At 39.5% G+C, this 22821-nt stretch overlaps 1 protein-coding gene across 7 annotated transcripts in view; it reads left to right on the top strand.

The window, feature by feature from the left end:
- Positions 1-22821, top strand: part of PHACTR2 (phosphatase and actin regulator 2) — a 291648-nt gene that overhangs the window by 259729 nt on the left and 9098 nt on the right. For all 7 annotated transcript variants that reach the window (XM_070461304.1, XM_070461307.1, XM_070461309.1 and 4 more), the window contains 3 exons: positions 1892-1953; positions 4757-4894; positions 14593-14669. In XM_070461304.1, coding sequence (XP_070317405.1) covers positions 1892-1953; positions 4757-4894; positions 14593-14669 — 277 coding nt within the window. The remainder of the gene's footprint in view (positions 1-1891; positions 1954-4756; positions 4895-14592; positions 14670-22821) is intronic.

The following is a 22821-nucleotide window of genomic DNA, read 5'->3' as shown; positions in this document are numbered from 1 at the left end:
AGATTTAACAATGGCTATTTAACACATTCAGAGGAAGAGTTCCATTAGCCTTCTTCCACATCTCACCCTCTCCCTCTAATTTCTTTAGAAACATAATTTCAAAAATGGGAAATGTAAGGAAGTCAGTTCCTGATGTTAAAAAGGAATTCCCAATTGGTATATAAAGTCCTGTGTATTTAATTAACTACAGTTGGCCCTTCTTTTTTAAAAAATATCACTGGCTGACACCTAGACGTGCAGTGTGCTTCATAGGGCAAAATTAAGTAATAGGCTCTTCAAGGAAATGAAATTTTATATATTTCATGAAAATTGGGGCATTTGTTAGCCTTGAGTCATATTAGATATCTAGTATTTTGTCTTTGAAAAGTACTTTTGAAAATTGTAGCATAATCATTGTGTAGAAAGAATGACTAAAAAGGTTTTAATGACTTTTTTTTTCTTAAAATCATCAAATGCCTAACCTTGTAAAGCCCTCATTTGAATCACATCAACCACGAGTTTGGTGTTTGTCTCACAAGTAGTTTACAACCCACATGCCTTATCCAACTCATATAAAGTATTTGACTCTAAGAATGTATTTTAAGGATATCAAAGGATATATATTTTGTGAAGCAATTAGAAAAACCTACAGTATTTTCAGAAAAAATCTGAATTATAATCAAATTTTATTTGGCTCTCGCAGACACTTAATGAAAACATACTAACTAGTCATTTCTTGTCTTACAAGGTGATTTCAGTTTATGTTTTCTCTGTCTAAATAACCAGACAGATTGTCCTCTTTTTTATGAATTAAAACTAGTATTTCAGAAGAATTTCAAAACTTTTCCCTGTCCAGATAAGGAAAATTAATAGAGAATTTAGCATGCTCAGCAAGCAAATACAAAGCAAATATTGAATACTGATATTATATTCACAGTAAAAACAGTCTTAACAGTAAGAAGTCTACTTGAATTTTTAAAATTGTAGAGGAGACTTTTTCAGTTCTTTGGTTGAGCCTTTATACTAAGTGTGACTTTCCTTCAGTAGAATTCATTATGGCACTTTCTAAAAGATAATCTTTCATAAACATTGGTATCCGAAAATCTGTGCTCACTTACCAAACAAATAATGAGCTTCAGGAAGCAACCAAGAGAAGTTCATCAAGTAGCAAGCATTAAATCCTGAGCAGTGTTTATTTCTTTTAAAGTTCTGGACATTTTTTTCTTAATCCCATCTGTTGGACAGCATTCATTTGAGTTGGCCATTAAATTGTACTACTTGGTGAAGCACTGGATAAAGAGAAGACTTTGGAAAGTTAGAGTCACAAGAAAATAAATCATCCACATCAACCAAACACCATAACCCCATTCAGAACATTCTGGTTTGAAAGCAAAATCCAAAGAAATGATTACATTCTGCTTCTATGGAAATCAAAGCAAAAAAATCAAGTATTTTGCTTGGATTTGAATGGAAATCAGCAACTCAGACATGCATCAGATGGTTTTAATTTATTCTTTTGATGTGATTCAGATTTTCACATGAAGGCCAGATCCAGTAATAAGTTTTTATCTGAATTCAGATAGATTGTTCTTATAAGCCTATGAGATGATCAGCAGTGATCACCAGAGTATGGGCATTCTTGGGGTTTTTTTCAGAATAAAACAAGAAATCAGGAGGCAAAAAGGTTTACTGTTAGTAAATAAACCAGTGCTATAAGGAAAAAATAATATGTCTATAAATTAATGATGAATCTTTCTGCAGAATCTTGAACAGCTCTTTATAGATGTTGGTGGAGTGTTCAATTAATGTGAAGTCAAATAACTGGCCTGATCTACTTTTCTGATTATATAATCTTTTATAGTAACTAAATCTTCATGCCTTTCCTTCCCTCTCCCACCCAATTAATAAACAGAAAAGAATGAAGAAGAAGAGCAAGAAGCAAAAATGGAACTTAAACGCAGACTCAGCAGAAAGGTAATGAAACTGTGACTGTTAATGAACATATGTATTTTGAGATATACTTCATTTTTAAAATGTAGATCAGTGCTCTACATGTAAATCTGATATTTAGGAATATTCCTATTAACTTACTAACCATAAACATTCATATTAACCTGCTAACTAATCACTGACATTAAAATAAATGTAATGCTTGCAGTGTGAATTATGTTTATATTAATAATTGCATAATATTCTAATTTTGAAAAGTTGACAATCAAAAGTTCTAAATTACATTTGCCAGTTATGAAAATAGCATAATCTGTGTGAAAAAATTTAAACAGCACAAAAACAGAAAAGACTGGAAAATATGCAAATATCTCCCGTTCATAGATAGCCATTATTAACATTTCAATCTATAGTTTTAAAAAATGCTCACACTTTCCACGTGGTCTTTGGAATACTGGATAAATATTTGGTTATTATTGAAGATTCTGAGCTGAGTGAGTAATTTATAAGGTGAACTTAATCATCCAGCTTGCTTGCTGCAGTGCTACCCAAGTTGACAAATGGTTTTACTCCAAAACTCAGACAGTTGTTTCTACTCATTTATGAAAATAAAAATCTGATACTAAGACCATAGCTTTTTTTTTAAGTATTAAAATAGTAATAGTCTTCAGAAAAATTAAGCACTATCATAGGTTTCATTTCATTATAAGCACCTTGTTCAGACTTTCTTCAGATAAATCTTTCACACCTGAATAAGGCAGGAAGAGTAAAACATGACCTCTGCAGCAAAGTGTGTGACCTGACCCACATTTAATCTGGGCTGGCTGTGGAGTTCACAGCAAAAGCATTCTCAGGCAGGTAGAAGCAGCACTCCATTCCCATTGGAAGGGTGGAGACTGTATTTCGAGAGGTTTTGGTTGTGAGTTTTAGGGGGAAAGATCCTTTATTCATCTCTCTTTTTCCTCAAAGAGCCTGAACATCAGATAATAACCAAGCTGAGAAAGATGCTGTAAGCCATTCTTGAGATGGCTCTTCTAGCAATTCATGGCCCTTAAGTTACCAGCTCCCTCGGAGGGAGGGCATGGCAACCCACTCCAGTGTTCTTGCCTGGAGAATTCCATGGACAGAGGAGCCTGGCAGGCTACAGTCCATAGGGTCTCAAAGAGTCGGACACGACTAAGGCAACTTAGCGCGCACGTTACCAACTACGGATAAGCAGTGACCCCTCCCCCTTGCTCAGTCCACGCCTGTCATACATATGATCTTTTCTCAGCCCGTTTGGGGGCTTCCGGGAGACAACAGAGCTGCCCTGCCTCCAATTGCCTGTACTGCACAGAGCTCCCTCCTGCAGGTGCGAAACATTCCAGAGACCTAATGGCCACCCTGGGACTGATACAGCCCTGAAGGACGGGACTGGATGGAGAACTTCTGACCTGGGTGGCCTTTGGTTACTTGCCTTTGGGGAAGTCGCCAGAGGCAAGGGTTTCTCTACTTCCTTAACCGTATCCACCCTGGAAAGGCAGTAAGAAGCTACAACATATATATATATAGGACAGTAACTGAGACGATAACAAAACCACTTAGATTGTTCCTTCCTTTGTCCATCACCTACCAGGGCTTTATGAATATAGAAGGAGCCACGTTGCCATATCCCAGGTCAAGCGGGCTCAGTGTGTAGACCCAGACTGTCTAAGAACCCCTGAATGCCTTGAATGTTAGAGCACTGACAGTTTAGCCTCTGGTTTTACTCAAGAGGAAGCTGAGGAAAGGGAATACTTTTGACTACAAAAGCATCCCTTTTTTGGTGAGCGTGCTTAATTTTTCCAAAACTTGAGTCCATACAAATAAGGAATGCTTCCAAAGAGGTCCACTTAGATCATAGATAGCCTGGCTGTATATATATATACAGAGAGAGAGAGAGTGAAAATGGACCTTTTCTATAAAACAGAGGACTGAGTCTACCTAACTGACAATACTGTGACACCTCCCCACTGAGAAAGCTTGCAAAATCATGAATCTTTATATTGGAGAGTGGATGATACCTGTCAACCAGGGGCTAAGTTTCTTTAGTTTTCTAAGAACCATTTCTGTCTTATTCTTGGGCTTGAGAAGGGTCCAAGAGAGGAAAGCAAATGCACGCAGGGTATGGTAGATTAAATAAAACTGTAAATTTGAATTTCACAAAGACCACAGACAGAATCCACCTAACTGGAAGCGTCCTAAAGGTTACAGCTGGTTTTAAGCAGTTGTGACCTCCCTAAAGTGCAGTTTTCCAGCAAGTCCCCCATCCTCATTCCTGCACGTCAGTTTCTCTGGCGCCAAGGGTAAATGTCAAATCTTGGTCTGGGTCCTTAGAGTCTCACAGAAGACTGTTGTATAACTATTTCTTTGTTATAACTTTGTGCATCTGTGAATATGCAGGTATAATGTAGAAGGAACAGATATTTTTATTCCCATTTCTACAATTTGTAGGGCTTCTGTCTTGATAATTCAATCTTTAAGCCAGCCATTCCATATCTGGATTACTATTGTGTCTGTACTGCTTCCTGTTCCCCATGTCAGAGATGCCAGGCAAGGTGGGGAAGATAGCGTATTGCAGCCAGTCGCCAAAGACTGTGACCTATCTAACAAGGATGATTTTTATAGCCTCAAAATTAGGGCATACTGCTTTCTAGTTCTCATTAGAAACTCCCAAGATGCTGCTGCCTTTCTTTTTTTTTTTGATATCTGAAAGTGACCTTATAACTTTGAAGTTCTTTATAGAAAAACATGCCACCATGAGGCTGTAAATGGTTTATTGAACTATCCTTTCTTCCTTATCCTCCTGCAGCTCAGCCTGAGACCCACAGTGGCAGAGCTGCAAGCTCGAAGGATCCTGCGGTTTAACGAGTATGTGGAAGTGACCGATTCACCCGACTATGATCGCCGGGCAGACAAGCCCTGGGCCAGGTTAACACCTGCAGACAAGGCAAGACTTCAGTGGCATGAGCCATAATTTTATTTACTTACGATTTTATTGCTTTTCTGAAATTGCCAGTACCTACTTAGCCTCTACTTAGTCATTTTAGGAGATTAAGTATTACCAAATATCCTAATACTTTTCTGCCTTTGATTATTTAAGCCACTTATGTGATATATTTAATATCAACATAGTTCTTTCAACTGAGTTTCAGAAAAAAACCTTGTTCTTAGTTACCAGGACCTACTTGCAAACAAATCTGAATTGGGGCGGGAGAGTGCTTTCCCACAACCATTATTTATGCTTACTCTTAGAAAATATACAAGTTATTCTTGGAAAAGGTATTGATGTGTATCAAGACTGGCACACATTTTCTATAAATGTTCAGCAAGTCAATATTTTAGGCTTTGTGGGTCATCCAGTCTTTACAATGGCTCAACTCTGCCTTTGTAGCAGAGAAGCAGCCATAGACAGTATGTAAATCAGTGGATCTATATGTGGTCCAATAAAGCTTTATAAAAACAGATGATGAGACAGAACACTCGATGACATAAATCAAAGCAAGATCTTCTATGACCCACCTCCTAGAGTAATGGAAATAAAAACAAAAATAAACAAGTGGGACCTAATTAAACTTAAAAGCTTTTGCACAGCAAAGGAAACTACAAACAAGGTGAAAAGACAGCCTTCAGAATGGGAGAAAATAATAGTAAAGGAAACGACTGATAAAGAATTAATTTCCAAAATATACAAGCAGCTCATACAACTCAATACCAGAAAAGCAAACAACCCAATCAAAAAGTGGGAAAGGGACCTGAAGAGACATTTCTCCAAAGAAGACATACAGATGGTTAACAAGCACATGAGAAGATGCTCAGCATCACTCATTATTAGAGAAATACAAATCAAAACTATAATGAGATACCACTTCACACCAGTCAGAATGGCCATCATCACAAAGTCTACAAACAATAAATGCTGGAGAGGGTGTGGAGAAAAGGGAACACTCTTGCATTGCTGGTGGGAATGTAAACTGATACAGCCACTGTGGAAGACGGTATGGAGACTCCTTAAAAAGCTAGGAATAAAACCACCATATGACCCAGCAATCCCACTCCTAGGCACGTACCCTGAGTAAATCAAAACTGAAAAAGACACATGTTCATTGCAGCACTATTTACAATAGCTAGAACATGGAAGCAACCTAGATGTCCATCAACAGATGGATGGATAAAGAAGCTGTGGTACATATAGATATTGGAATACAACTCAGCCATAAAAAGGAACTCGTTTGAATCTGTTCTAATGAGGTGGATGAAACTAGAGCCTATTATACAGAGTGAAGTAAGTCAGAAAGAGAAATATGAATATCGTGTTCTGACACATATATATGAAATCTGAAGAGATGGCACTGATGAATTTATTTTCAGGGCAGCAGTGGAGAAACTGACATAGGGAACAGATCTGTGGACACAGTGGGAGGAGAGGAGGGAGAAGGGGAGATTTATGGAGAGAGTAACATAGAAATTTACAATACCATATGTAAAATAGATAGCTGATGGGAATTTGCTGTATGGCTCAAGGAACTCAAACTGGGGCTCTGTGACAGGCTGCAGGTTGAGATGGGGAGGGAGATGGGTGGGAGGTCCAGGAGGAAGGGGACATGGGTGTATCTATGGCTGATTCTCCTTGATGTATACCAGAAAGCCACACAACCCTGTAAAGCAATTATCCTTCAATTAAAAACTTTTAAAAAAGCAGATGGTGGACCACATTTGGGCCATGTGTCGTGGTTTACCAACCCTCAGTCTCCTTCATGCCTCACAGTTCAGAAAAACTGCAATATATAGAGGGTTCCATCATGAAGAAAGACAGTTTTATGAGTATTATGGTTACATAGTTAAAGAATTTTGCCAATCAGTTGTTTGTTTTTACATTTTTCATTTTACAGTTTTTCTGATCTCCCAAATAATGGTTTCTAATTTTTGTCTCTGGACAAAATTTGGTATCAAATAAACTCATGTCATACCCAGTCTTAATATTAGAGCTAGGCATTTAGTTACACTCTATGCTGACACCATTTAATTGAATTCATTCTGTAAAGCACCTAGTATGTGTCAGGCTCATATTGGAGATATAGAGTCAGTAATTCTTAGCTCATAAGAAGTGAAAACTATCAATGTATGACAAAAACTACTGTAATGATGTAAAGTAATTAGCCTCCAACTAATAAAAATAAATGGAAAAAAAAAAGGTGAAAACTAGGAAGGCGTAAGGTTACAAAGGAAGAATGAAAAGGGAATTCTGGAGGCTGGGAATAGCACCCAAGAAAGTCAATCAGTCCCTCATTGGAAGGACTGATGCTGAAGCTGAAACTCCAGTACTTCGGCCACCTGATTCAAAGAACTGACTCATTGGGAAAGACTCTGGTGCTGGGAAAGATTGATGGCAGGAGGAGAAGGGGATGACAGAGGATGAGACAGTTGGATGGCATCACCAACTCGATGGACATGAGTTTGAGCAAGCTTCGCGAGTTGGTGATGGACAGGGACGCCTGGTGTGCTGCAGTCCATGGGGTCGCAAAGAGTTGGACACGAATGAGCGACTGAACTGAACTGAAGCCAACATGAAGGGCCATTCAAAAACACTGAAATGAAATGTCTCTGAGGAGGGGAAAGAGAAGAGTTAGCCCAGCAGCCTGGGGAGGGGAGTGTCAGCTCACAAGTGGTTGGTTACGTAGTGAGAGGAAGCATTTTAACAGACAGACAGGTGGAAGCCTGACTGTGGTGGGAACCCTGAGAATAAAACACAGTCTAAGAGTCTTTCTGTGAAGAAGAGATATAAGGTGGTCACTTGAGGGAGAATGATTGTGGACGCTGCAAGCTTGAGTGAGTAGATTTGGAAAATAAGAATATCAAGAGAATGATTTTTTTCCTATTATGTGGGAAATACCCGAGCAATCTTTTAGGCCATGAGAAAGGAGCCAAAAGAAAGGGAAAGGTTACCTCTGGGAGAAAAAGTCAGTAAGTGATAGAGTGGCACATAATCAATGGAGCAGCAAGTCACTGCTTATGCAGAAAAGGTGAGGAGAAAACCCTTGAGGGTGGGATGGTCAGCGAGGCGGAGGAAGGTGCACCACAAGAGGAGGCTTTCCCAGGCAGGTGGAATCACTCGGATTGAGGGCAGCCACGAGGGCGTGAAGGAGACTGTGATACTCAGGCCCTGGGTCAAGCCCACCATCAATCACTGCCATGCTTCCTGAAGGAACTAGTCAAGTTTATGGGTTTCCAAGAATTGCCTATAAACTACTTAATATGGTCTCTTGCCCTTAGGCAAGAGAGATTCAGGTCATTGACTTGTTACTCAGCTGACAGATGGGCTTCTGTGGAGGGTCTGAAGTGGCTTGTTTACATGTCTGGTGTCTTGGTGAAAAGTGAAAAGAAAGTGTTAGTAACTCTGTTGTGTCTGATTCTTTGGGACCCCATGAACTGTAGCCCCCAAGCTTCTCTGTCCATGGAATTCTCCAGGCAAAAATACTGGAGTGGTAGCCTTTCCCTTCTCCAGGGGCTCTTCCTGACCCAGGGATCAAACCCAGGTCTCCTGCGTTGCAGGCAGATTTTTTACTACCTGACGATGTCTCAGAGGCTAGGCGTAGGCCTGGACTCAGCCGGGCTGTCCACCAAACCACCGAGAGGGGGCTTCTTCAGCATGGTGGCCACAGAGGTGTTGTCAGATTTCTTACATGGTGGCTGGCTTGTCCCAGAGCACGTGCCCAGAGAGAACCAGGTAAAAGCTGCATGGATTTTTCTGACCCAGCTTTAGAAGGCACCCAGCCTCGCTTTCCCAACATTCTGTTAGTTCTAAGCAAGTCCTAAGGTCAGCTCAGATTCAAGGGGCGGGTAGTTAGCTCTACCTTTCAGTGGGGGAATGGTGGCAAGGTCATATTGCAGAAGAGTGTGTGAGCTGGAATTATTATTGCTGCCATCTTTGGAAACACAGTTTGCCATTTCCACCATTCCCAGTTATTATGTTACTCAAATGTTGAAGTTCAGAAAGGCAGGTAGAGGGTGGCCAGGTAAATGAGTAGAAATCACGTGCAAGTCCAAAGTGTACAAACAATGAGAGTCTAAATGATTAACCACCCTCTTATGGGAACTGCATTTTCCCATATGCTCGAAGTAGTCCTTCCTAACCCTTGTCTGTTATTGGAAGGTAAAGTTTATCCACCTCGAGCTATAATAACAGAGAGGGTTTTTCTTTTAAATTTTGTTATTGAAACAAAAGTAGATTTTTGTGCTGAACTTGGAGGCTGCAGGGGAGATGTATTTGGTCAAGTTTTCTTCTGCAGGCTTAATGTCTGTTCATGAGTAACTTGAAAGCACATGACATTCATGTCTCCCTTGCCGATTAAACCCTGAGCAGCAGAGCTAAGCCAGGGGCCTCTCTACCCATACACGAGACTCATTTTCTCCCTTTCGCATTTTCTCTCCCCTTAACCCTGAGATTCTGAAGGTCTCAATGACTGCACTTTTAGAACTGGATTTGTACTGTAGGGTTTTTTTTCTTCCTTAAAGAAAAATAAGAACAATTTCTTTTTGGATAGAAAAAAATGTGTACTTTTTAAAGATAGAAAATAGAAAAAAAGACAATTTAAAATACTTCTTTTGCTATATAACACGTTGTAAATCAACTATACTTCAAAAATTTTTAAAAACAAAATAAAAATGCTTTTAATATATAGTACTTTGTATACACACAGGTGACTTATGTTCATTGGCAGAAATCAGAATATTCAAAAATACAAGGCGAGGAAATAGCAATTGCAGTGCACGTCAATGCATGATATTTTTAAGAGCTTCTAGAAATATTGTTTTTAACCTAACACTGGAAAAAGATCATTTATTTTTCTCTGGATGTTAAAAGATGTGTATAGTGAAATGTTACTTATTGCCCAGAGATACTAAAAGTATCAACAGTCTTAGGATATATTTTATTTTAGAATGAAAAGTTATGCTAATCATCATTATTATAAAAATCATTTCTGGATTTCTGTTGCTTTTTACCTTAAAACATTTCATAATATATAATAAGATTTATAATAATATAGTTTTAGTTCATTGATAATAAAAGCTTGTATTTACCTTTCATATTAAAAAGTTTTGCTTTTGAACTATGTATCCCATTTAAAGAAAAAAAAATATTGAAAGTAAATATTTCTACCTCTGCTTTCAAAATAAACGCTGAACTTCCTGCCAGGCTAAGGAAGCCATCCTTTCTCTCTCTTCTGTTAGTGCTATTTTCTTAGCTCCACTAAGATACCACTTTGCATTTAAAATTTCTTTGAACTTCAAGTGTAAAGAAAAGGGATCAATGTCAATTAGTCAATAACCAATCAATGCCCAATCAATAAATGGTAACTCTTACCAGTATTACAGTCATGGTCAGGCTTGATAATTTAAGCTTTCTCCCCATTGGTGACATTTTCATTACTCATTGAAACCTCAGTTTACAGTCTAGTCTAAATTTATCCAATGAAAGAGAATCCAACATTTTTCAGATGATACACGGGTTTGTCCAACAAGTTACTCAGTAGTCATTTATTAAAAACCTCCTAATGGTCATTGGAAGGACTGATGCTGAAGCTGAAACGCCAATACTTTGGCCACCACATGTGAAGAGTTGACTCATTGGAAGAGACCCTGATGCTGGGAGGGATTGGGGGCAGGAGGAGAAGGGGACGACAGAGGATGAGATGGCTGGATGGCAACACCGACTCGATGGACATGAGTTTGAGTAAACTCCGGGAGTTGGTGATGGACAGGGAGGCCTGGCATGCTGCGATTCATGGGGTTGCAAAGAGTCAGACATGACTGAGCGACTGAACTGAACTGAACTGATTATATTAAGTATTAGCTTAGATGCTGGGAACATAAGAATGAATAGAACATACCACCCTTTCAGGGATACAGTATCTAAACAAGTCCTAGGAAAGACTGAGATTTTAATTCCATAGAGAGAGATTCTTTGGCTTCTTTGTGCTTACCCAGACAGCTGAGTATACTTACCTACCCATGGCATTGATCTTGATGAGTAGTCAAGAAATCCTCTCCATGTTAAATATCAGGTTTTTATCAAAGAAATAAATAAAAGGCATGAAAATGATGGGAGTTCTAGTTCATCCTGGCTTCACAGGATGTTATTTGAGAAGGCAGCAAGGTCTGTGTATTCAGCAAATCACCTGTTACCTCTGGCCAGGCTGACCCTTGAGTGGGCTGGGAGTGATACGTAGATGTTCTTTTATCATCATCACGAGTCAGTTTTAACCTAGTTCAAGTCTTTTTTTTTTAATTTTTCTTTGTCCTTTCTATAATTCTCATGGTACCAAAAATTACTCCTCGATGCCAGTACTGTCTTCTGTGGGCTTGATTTGTTTCAATCTTAGAGATACCTAGTTTGGGCTGAATGGCTTCCTGTGGTTGATAGAACTCAGCACCATTCAGGCTCCAGTCCCACTAGCTCTGCCTACCTCTTCCTGTCGCATTCTCTTTCAAAAAACTATCAGCCCCAGGACTTTCCTGGTGGTCCCATGGTTGAGACTCCATGCTTTCAATGCAGGGGGCACGAGTTCAATCCCTGGTCAGGGAATTAAGATCCCACATGCTGCAGGGTGAGGCCAAAAACAGACAAAAACACACACACAAAAACAACTCAAAAAAATATCAGTCTCATTTACACTTACATGAATAGTCATTAGACTTCAATTCTGGTCTTATCTGTATAGAAAGGATTTAAGATTATTGTCTGTGTATTTCCCTGACATAAAGGGCATTTAATTACTTTTTTTTCCCCTTTCAAAACTCTTTCAGGAAACTTTCTCTTTAAATGGTAAGAGGAAGTAACTTATGGAATAACGCTGTGGTCTTTGTTCGGTAGATTTTTTAAATGAGTATTGCACTCCTTTGACTGCCTAGAGCCACATCCTCCTGATGTATATTTTCAAACAACCAGCCCCTGTAATTTCACATCATATTCATTGCCTATAATTGACTCATCATTTCTAATTAAAACCAACACACACAGCATGGAAATCTGAGACAATTATGTGGATGACATAGGCCCTGAAGTTCATTTTATTAGAAAGAGTGTGAGACTTGAAGTAAGGGCCTATCTGTCACCATATTTTTGACTGTATCCCTATGCTATACATTACATCCTTATGACTCATTTATTTTATAACTGAAAGTTTGTACCTCTTAATCTCTCCCTCCTATTTTACTCATCCTTCTCCCTACCCCTCTCACCCCTGGCAACCACCAGTTTATTCTTTGTATCTATGCATCTGTTTCTGGTTTGTTGCGTTTGTTCATTTATTTTTTTAGATTCCACATATAAATTAAATCATATGGTATTTATTTTTCTCTGTCTGACTTAGTTCACTTAACATAGTACCCTCTAGGTCTATCCATGTTGTTGCAAATCGTAAGATTTCATTATTTTTATGGCTGAGTAATACCCCATTGTGTGTGTGTGTGTGTGTGTGTACGTGCATATACCATATCTTCTTTATCCATTCATCTGTCAGTGGACAGTTGAGTAGATGAAAGAAAGCTTTTTGATAGATGTTAATTGGTAATGAGTATAGAGTCTTTGCTCGTTTTCATACCTGTTTCTTTTTTGGTTGTGTTGGGTGTTTGTTGTTGCGCTCAGCCTTTCTTTAGTTGCAGTGAGCGGGGTCTATTTTTCCTTGCCGTGCACAAGCTTCTCATTGTGGTGGCTTCTCTTGTTTCAGAGCACAGGCTCTTAAGCATGGGCTTCAGCAGCTATGGCATGCAGGCTTAGTTACCCCTTGGCATTTGGGATCTTCCCAGACTAGGTATCGAACCAATGTCCCCAGCATTGTGAGGCGGATTCTTAGCCAATGGACCATCAGGGAAGCCGCATTCTTCACTATTTTAGCTCCTGGTTCCGGGTATCAGTTTTTTACACTGAGTAAAGAAGAGTGTCCTTACTGTTGATCTCATTTGTGAAACAAGATACGTACTCTTATCACAGGGGACTTGGGCCCTGAAATATTTCTCTACTGGATTCATCCTCTTTCAAAAGCCAGTGGCAAGAACCATTGCCACAGTTCCCAGCCTCAGGTTCCTCATAGAAACTACAGGGACTGAGGAATAGATTTGGAGAGAAAAACAATCTGCGACGATAGGATTTAAACATAAGATTGAAAGCAGCATTGGGGAAAAGCTTATATATTGCAGAGTGATCGCTAGTGATGAGAGAAAGCCAGAGAGAAGCCTCAGGGATTTCTTCTGTTTTTTTCCTTTTCTAAAAGACATCATTTTCCAACCACAAAGTGTGTATGCTGTGCTCAGTCGTGTCCAACTCCTTTCGACACTTTGGATTGTAGCCAGCCAGGCTCCGTGGGATTTCTCAGGCATGAGTACTGGAGTGGGTTGCCATTTCCTCCTCCAGGGGATCCTTCTGACCCAGGGATCAAACGTGCATCTCCTGTGTCTCCTGCGTTGTAGGTGGATTCTTTACCTGCTGAGTCATCGGGGAAGCCCCCCAATCACAAAGTAGATTTTCTTATCACTGTGGTTTGTAACTTCATTCTGTGTTACAGCTGAGAAGTCCATTTCTCAGAGGTTCAGAGGATGCTTTTTATGAGTATTTTACAAAATACTCATATTTACAAAACGTATTTACAAAACGTCATCATAAGGACTTCCCTGGTGGTTCAGTGGTAAAGAATCTGCCTACCAATGCAGGGGACTCAGGTTCGATCCCTGTTGCATGAAGACTCCAGATAGTTCAGAGCAACTAAGCCTGTGAGCTGCAACTACTGGCCCGTGCATTCTAGGACCCATGCTCCATAACAAGAGGAGCCACCACAATGAGAAGCCTATATACCACAACTAGAGAGTAGACCCTTCTTGCTGCAGCTAGAGCAATCTGCCCACTCCCAGCAACAAAGATCTCAAGCAGTCCCCCCAAAAAAACTTCATAGAAAAATTAGAAAATAAAGATAAGCATAAAATTGAAGCCAAAAAACCATCCATGATCTAGCCAGTATTGTTAATGATAACCAGTGTTAACATTTGGATGAGTATCTCAGCTTTTCAACCTGTAAGCATCTCTTCCAACCCCAGCATGTACACAGCTTGGATTATGTGTTCAATAAATAATAATGGAAACAGCGTTCTCCTCGATATTTTCTTTGAGTGGCTTTAAGTGCTGTGCTGAAATGTTTCATTCTAATTGTCTAAACTTTCAATACCAAAGAATAAATAGCAATTGCCTTCTCTGTAGCTCTGTGGCAGCTTGTCAAAGCCATGTTGCTGTGGGTGGTATGAAATGCAGAACTTTCATAGGAAAATGATACTGTTTCTCAGAAAAACTCATGACCTGTGCTTGCCTTGTGGTCATCGAGGATGCGGTGGGTGTGTGACTCATATAGATCAGGCCTCAGGGTGGGTTTGGCAAAAGCCCCCTTCCTCTCTTGCCTCGTCAGTGACACTTGCCGGAGATCTGTCCTGGTTTTTGTTTGGCTGTGGTATTGATACTACATTTATCCCATCTTTAGAGGTAGGAACTCGAAATTCCTTTCTTCAAGATACTTCATAAAAGAATGTCTGCTTCATTGATGCTATATATGCTGAGGAAATGTGTGCTCTAACTAGTAATTCTGTTTGTTGTTTCTTACTTAGGCAGCAATAAGGAAAGAACTAAATGAATTTAAAAGCACAGAAATGGAAGTTCATGAAGAGAGTCGACAGTTTACCAGGTAGGTAAACAAGATGCAGTTGGGCAAATTAAAAGTGAGTAAGATGGTAAATTTTATGTTACATGTATTTCACCACAATTTAAATTTTTCATAATATAGTTTAGCACAACACCATCTAGTGAACATTTCTGAAATTAAGTCCTTTTTTGTTTGTTTTCTTCCAGAGAAGTCTAAATCATTCTAGAGGGCTATGTTTTGGTTTCTTTCTTAGTTTTATATTCTGGTCCAAAAAACAAGCATTAGCATCATTTATTCTGCTCTTAAAGAGACTCAGTTGAAGTTTTATGCCCAGAACAGATGCTGGTGAAAGTCAGTGTGGGCACAGACATGTCTACTTTGGACTCACAGTAGACATAGCTTAGAAAGGGTAGAAGCTCAGTTTTTAGAAGGCATAGCTTAGAAAGGAATCTGATTTTTACTGATGCCACAGAAGCTCACTATCGTCCTACCATTTCTTCTGCCAACACACTTCAGTTTCACAGGCTACTAAGACTGGAAGAGGCTTGAGTGATCATATAGTCTGAACTGCATACTTCATAGGTGTTGTTCTGTGTTTCTCTCTCATGGGTTTAAGTGCTTTGTTATATGTGTGTGTGTGTGTGTGTGTGTGTGTGTGTGTGTTTGTGTGCTCAGTCATCTCTGACTGTTTTGCGACTCCATGGACTAAAGCCCGCCAGGCTCCTCTGTCTGTGAAATTATCCAGGCAAGCTTCTTTTCCACTACAAGAATCTTGGAGTGGATTGCCATTTCCTACTCCAGAGGATCTTCCAGCCCAGGGATCAAACCCGTCTGTTGCATCTCCTGCTTTGGCAGGTGGATTCTTTACCACTGAGCCACCTGGGAAGCCCCTTTGCTATACAGAACAGACGTTATATAAGATTTTTCAAGGAATTTGCATGTCAGTCAAATCTTTGAAGCCTGTTGTTGTTCAGTTGTTGTTCCAGCCTGTTGTTCAGTTACTAAGTGGTGTCCTACTCTTTGCAACCCCATGGACTACAGCATGCCAGGCCTCCCTGTCCTTCACTATCTCCCAGAGTTTGCCCAAGTTCATGTCTTGAGTCATTGATGCTATCCAACCATATCATCTTCGGCTGCCCTCTTCTCCCTTTGCCTTTAGTCTTTCCCAGCAGTAGGGTCTTTTCCAGTGATCAGGGGGCCAAAGTATTGTAGCTTCAGCATCAGTCCTTCCAATGAGTATTCAGGGTTGATTTTCTTCAGAATTGACTGGTTTGATCTCCTTACTTTGAAACTTAAATTGTTTAAAAAAAAAAAAAAAAAACCATACTGGGACAGATGACTGCATGAAGAATACCATGGTAGATCTTTCTGGAAAGCAAATACTAATCCCCAAACTAGAAACAGCCTTTGTAGGGCAGCCTTACATCATGGTGTGATGGTATCTGCAGTGGGTTTTGTTTTGTTTTCTTGGTAACAACTGATATGAAGGTAAGCTTTAAAGGTTTTTCCCACGATATACTGGTTAACACTCTTTAAAATGTCTTTAAAGACATTGGTGGGGGAGTGGGTGAATTAGATGAAGGGGATTAAGAGGTACAAAATACCAGTAATGTACAGCAAAGTAATGTGCAGCACAGGAAATATCGTCAATAATATTGTAATAGCTTTCTACAGTGACATATGGTAACAGACTTATCATAGTGATCACTTCATAATGTATAAAAATACTGAATCACTTATGTTATATAACTGAAACAAATATAATTCCCAGGTAACTCAGCTGGTAAAGAATCTGCCTGCAATGCAGGAGACACCCCCCGACCCCCGCTTGATGCCTGGGTTGGGAAGATCCCCTGCAAAAGGGATAGGCTACCCACTCCAGTAATCTTGGACTTCCCTGGTGACACAGACTGTAATGAATTTGCCTGCAATGTTGGAGACTTGGGTTCAATCCCTGGGTTGGCAAGAGCCCCTGGAGGAGGGCATGGCAACCCACTCCAGTATTCTAGCCTGGAGAATCCCCATGGACAGAGGAGCCTGGCAGGCTACAGTCCATGGGGTTGAAAAGAGTCAGACATGACTGAGCAATTAAGCACACACAAGTCAATTACAGTTCCATTTTCTAGAAAATTAAATTTCCAGAGAAGGAAAAAGTGTTCATATCACTGAGATAAATATTCCTTGCTTAGGTGTTCTTTAAAACTTGGCAGTAAAGCAAATGTCTCCTGGTATTTTTCCATTAATTTATATTACATCATTAGTGTTGCATTATGGTCGAGGTATATTTAGGCTCTGAGACTTATAAAAATAATACTTATGATTTTCAAATTGTTCTCAGTATTTCTTTAAACGCTAAGAGGTTTGGTAAATGCCGCTGAGTCTTATCAAAATAATACAAACATATGATAATGTTTTACATTTAGAAAATTGCTCATATGGAAGATTATGGTACTCTTAGCCCCAGCCATCCTTAGAGGGAATAAACACGCCATGAATCATGACCTGGCTCTTTAAATGGAACCTGACATAGAGCAACTCAATTATTAGCCTTTCTCATTAGCGCCAGGCGTTATCTGCTTATATCAAGTAAGCCTTCCCTTCAAAATCTAAACCTATTAGCTGCCTGCGGATTTAGGGTGGTTAATAAAAGGGTTGAGACAGCACTGCTTCGTCTGCCCAGGCACCTCTTTATCCAGAGATAATCTCCCACACAGTGATGTGTTCCTCAACTCTGGGAGCACCCAGTCCCACATTCCCATTCCCTTCCTTGGCTCTGATCTCCAGAGAGAGTCATAAAAAGCTGGTGACATTGGTTGTCTCGGAGGGAAATTAGATGACTAAGGACCAGGCAGTGTGGGGAGATGACACAACTTACCCTTCTGAACCTTTTGGATTTTTGAAACATAAGAATGTTATCACCTTGTTGAAAATGTTTTTAAATTTAGAAAAATGAAGGATCCATTTCCAAAGTCGTCTTTCTGTCAATGAGGTTTCCAGCATGGTGGCTTTTCATGAGTAGTGTGCTGGCACTAATACCACGACATGCCTGCTATGGGTGTACCGAGAAGACACCTCTAAAAACTCCATCATGAGTATGTTCTCTGAACGTTTGACCTGAAGATGGATTGTAACCCATCCATCCATCTAGAGTGGAAAGATCCACTCTTTCATCTGATTCTCCCAGTTTCTCCAGATACCTCTTGAAATTGAAATGCATCCTAGGGCCATCTGAGAAACATTGGATAAGTGGTTTGTATAAGAGTTCATCCTTTGGCTTGCAGGGTACCAAGCTCTAACCTCTATTCTTTAGAACATTTTCAGCTTGTCCAGCCACATACTGATTTTTCTCCCTGCCCCAGCAGCTGCCCACCTGGTCCACTGTTCAAAACCCAGAAGACCATTTGAAGAGCACTGTACTATTAAATAGGGCCACTGCATTCTGGGAAGAAATCACCATGGCAAAGAAAACCCACTTCCCTTTCCAAAGTAAATGGGATTTCTACAACTTAATTCTTTAAATTATAAAGACATGCAAATTGTTTGAAAAGACTTTACATAAAAAACTAAACTTGAAAATAGTTACAGCTGAATGGTAGGATCTATGACTGGTTGTAGCCTTTGATTATTCTGTTTTCCAAATTTTTTAAAATATCAACATATATCAGATTTATAATCAAGAGAGAATATTGCTTTTAAAAAATAAACTTCGAATTTTGCAAACAAGAACATTTTTAGAGTATGCACAATAATACTTTCATACATATAATTCTCTGTGGGTGCACGTGTGTGTGCGTGGGTGCTCAGTTGCTCACTGTGTCTGACTCTTTGGGATGGTAGCTTGCCAGGCTCCTCTGTTCATGAGATTTTGCCAGCAAGAATACTGGAGTGGGTTGCCATTTCCTCTTCCAGGGGATCTTCCTGACCCAGGGATCAAACCCACATCTCCTGCATTGCAGGAGGTTTCTTTTACCACTGAGGCATCTGGGAAGCCCCTTATATAATTTTATTAGTTTCTATATTATTTGCTTAATATATTAAGCAAAGAATCATTAAATTGATAACTGTTAGAATCAAAATGGGCCTCAAGAGATTACTGGCATAATGTTAAGTGGAAAAATCCAGATACTGACTAAAGTATATGTATATAGCAGTGGTTTGTTTTAAAATTCAGATGCATAGGGAAAAGATTGGGAAATAACATTAAAACAGCCACAAAAAGAATGAAACATTGCCATTTGCAGCAACATGGATGGCCCTAGAGAATATCATATTAAGTAAAGTAAGTCAGACAGAGAAAGACAAATATTATCTGATATCACTTATATGCAAAACCTAAAAAATACAAATGAACCTATATACAAAACAGAAACAAACTCAGACATAGAAAACGAACATGTAGTTACCAAAGGGGAAAAAAGTGTAGAAGGGACAAATTAGGTGTGGAATTAACATATATAAACTACTATACATAAACTAGATAAGCAACAAGAATTTACTATATAATGTAAGGAATTATATTCAGTATCTTTTAATAACCTATAATGGAAAATAGTCTGATAAAAACTCTTTATATGATTGAACCAATTTGTTGTACACCTGAAACTCACTCAATATTATAAATCAACTCTACTTCAATAAAAATAAATAAATGAATAGACAGATAAAAGTAAGTAATGCCAAGTCTTAAGGAGAAAAAAAAAACCTCTTAATGCTGTGTCATAGAGTGGAGCTATAGGGGTTTTCTCCTCTACTTTTCAAGTTTCCCTAATGTAGTTATGTTTTGTGTATGTGTGTGTGTTTAAAGTAATTATCTAGAGACTTCCCTGGTGGTCCAGTGGTTATGACTCTGTACTCCTAATGCAGGGAAATTGGGTTCAGTCCCTGGTGGAGGAACTAGATCCCACATGCCACAACTGAAATAATACTGCATGCTGCAACTAAGACCTGGCTCAGCCAGATAAATAACTATTTTTTTTAAATACAATAATTATCTCATTCTGTGCCATCTTGAGCTATTATAGCCTATGTAGATTTACAGATAAATCTACCCTTTGAGCTTCTACACAGGCTTATCAAAATGCGACATGGCGGGAACTATACTTGTGACCTCAATAAACATTAATTCAGTGATTTCCATCGTGGTCCAGTGGTTAAGACTCTGTGCTTCCACTCAGGCAGCAAGGGTTCGATACTTGGTCAGGGAACTAAGATCTCACATGCCATGCAGTGTGGCCAAAAATTAAAAAAAAAAAAAAAAAACATTAATTAGGGGCCCTCCACAGAGAATGAGAAGGAAATGGCAAACTACTCCAGTATTCTTGCCTGGAGAATCCCATGGACAGAGGATCCTGGCAGGCTACAGTCCATGGGTCACAAGAGTCGGACACGATTTAGCAACTAAAGCACTATCACCACAGAGAATGAGAAGGCTGCTTCTGTAGAAATGCTCTCTCGAGGGCTCCATTTCCTTGCTACCTGGACAGAAACTGAAAAGAATTGCAAAATGTCGCTTAGAGCACCAGAGTTGCAAGCATGGCTTCGTATTCAGACTCACGAATTCCCATCCAGCATGTGATCTGACTTCAGTTGAACAAGGAGCAGTGGTCTAGGAGAACCTCCTCATTTGTTTAACATAATTGTATGTGCCTTGATCATTAAACCCTTTTAAATAAAGAGGAAATTAATTAACTCAGGATTTCTGAATATATCAACTGGGGAAGTATAGGAAAGTAACATTTTACATTTAGTGAGTCATTTCATATTTTATATTATCAGAAATGAATTTATAGGAAGGTGAAAATTTTTATGTATTTGTGTAGGAACCATTATGGGAAAGAGTTATCTTTACCTGAATTCCATGACTTGGTGTTTTGCTTCTATTCACTCTCTCTCAAAAGTATGAATATAAAAAAAAAATTATTGATGTTTTTAACAAGAAGGAAATATAGATAGCTTCCAAGTTTGAGTTTCAGGAAAGTTCTGACAAAAGGATAGACGAGAAGCTTAAGGATCATGAGGGCACAGTAATTCTATTTATTGCTTCATCAACTTGAAGCCTAAAGCCAAACTGTCATTCTGTCAGATAGGCAAACTTCCCCGGAGGTAAAGCTGAACTTCGTGTACCTCAAAATGAATGCAAGCCACCGAGCGGTACCAAACTTAAGAAAAATTCGCGTTTTCAGCACCTCTCACCATAAAATGTTGGAGTTGATTTTGAAGATAAGATGCCTAATTTAAACAGGATATAAATGTTCCTTTCTGATTGGATAGTGTAAGAAAATATATGGGTATTTTGACCAGATCTGGGAAGTGCTTATAAGGAGAGGTTACAGTTCTGACCCCCAACTTTGTCAGCATATTACCGCAGAGTATTGGTTAGTTGTCATCTTCTCCTTGCCAGTCTAGACACTACACTGATGGCCTGACTTTCAAACAAAATCCAGTCTGTGAACTCATTCTGTAATGGGATCCATGGGCGAATAGCGTCTGCAGAAAAACACAAAAAATTTCATAGTGTCCTGCTAATTTTTGGAAATTAAAAGCAGGACACGTTCCAGGAAAATACTGGGTTTTAAAAGGTTCTAAATCTTATTTGGTCCACTGGCTACTCCCATTGTTGCCCAACCCAATTTCTTTTTAAATATTTATTTATTTATTATTTGGCTGCACCGGATCTTAGTAGCAGCATGCAGGATATAGTTCCCTGACTAGGGATCGAACCCAGGACCCTTGCATTGGGAGGTCCCACCCAACCCTATTCTTAAGTTACCTTCTTCATCCCAGACATTACTGATTGAAGAGAAAGCCTCTCGTGTCCTTGGAACCCAAGACCAAGTGAAGATTAGGACACTGTGGAATGATTGGTCCTGCAAATTTGGAGAGACCTTAAAAAATTGCTACAAAGAGGGATCTTTGATAGGTCAGGGTGTGAAGATCCTGCAGGTGCAGTATGTTTGTGTTGTCAGAGCTCCCAGGGCTATTCCTCCTCCCTCCATGCGGTGTGGGTGGTGCTCCTCTGTCCTGCTTCTTGTTTCACTCTCCCTGCCGCCCCCCACCCCAGGACATCACTGGCCTGGCTTTTTCTGGTAATTGAGAAAAGTTTGTGCTGAGCCCATTTTCATCTAGTTCTCTTTGTGGCAGCAAAAGGCAGATGTGTTTGAGACAACTGTAGCAATCAAAGTGTAGCCTGGAAATGTGGACCAAGATTTGTCTCTGGTCAGAACTGATCAAAACTGGTGGGTGTAGAAATCCAGTTGATTACGTTTTCCATTCCGTTCTACCCAGAGGGCAACAAAAGTACCCTTTGAATGAAATCATGGATGACAACTGAAGCGACTTAGCATGCACGCACGCATAGATAGATATGTCTTAATCTCATAGTCTCACATAGGTTAGGAACACAGAGTCTAGAGCCTGGCCTTCAAGCTCTCTGCCTTGAGTACATGACTGAGCATCCCTTTGCCTCAGTTTCTACATCTGTACAAAAAGGATACAGGAGTACTTACCTCATAGGATTATTTTGAAGATTAAATGCGGTAGTATATGTATAGCACTTGGAATTGTGCTAGGCACATAGTAGAATTTAATGTGTGTGCTCAGTCATGTGTGACTCTTTGCAACCCCGTGGACTGTAGGCTGTCAGGCTCCTCTGTCCATGGAAATTTTCTAGGCAAGAATACTGGAGTGGGTTGCCATTTTCTCCACCAGAGGATGTTCCTGACCCAGGGCTAGAACCCTCATCTCATGTCTCCTGCATTGGCAGGCAGGTTCTTTACTGCTAGTGCCACCAAATTTAATAGTTAAGTATTATCTGCCTCTCTTTCTTTCACGTTTTATATGTTTGATTTTAAGAGGTTTTCAATTACTCTTGAAATATTTTTATACAATTTGCATAGTTTTTCTTCAGGTTATAGTTGACTCTTCCTAGAAAGCATGATGGAATATCATATCAAATGGGTTATCATGGATCAGTATATACTCAGGTGCAATTGTGTTAAGTGGATCTCATGATTAAACTCTTCAGTTACATACAGTTACTTATAGAACAAGTAATCAAATAACCAAGTGCACCTATAAATATGTACTCAGTCGTTCATGTGTTAGCAAGTATTTACGGAGCACAGAGAGTGAATCATACTCTTCTGGACCCTAGGAGTTTAGAACATGTCTAAGTCCTCACTCTCACATGCTTGTG

The sequence above is a fragment of the Odocoileus virginianus genome, chromosome 34 (genome assembly GCF_023699985.2).
Source record: "Odocoileus virginianus isolate 20LAN1187 ecotype Illinois chromosome 34, Ovbor_1.2, whole genome shotgun sequence".
NCBI classification, from domain to species: Eukaryota; Metazoa; Chordata; class Mammalia; order Artiodactyla; family Cervidae; genus Odocoileus; species Odocoileus virginianus.
Note: the sequence above shows the minus strand (reverse complement) of the source record. Positions and strands in the feature narration are given on the sequence as shown.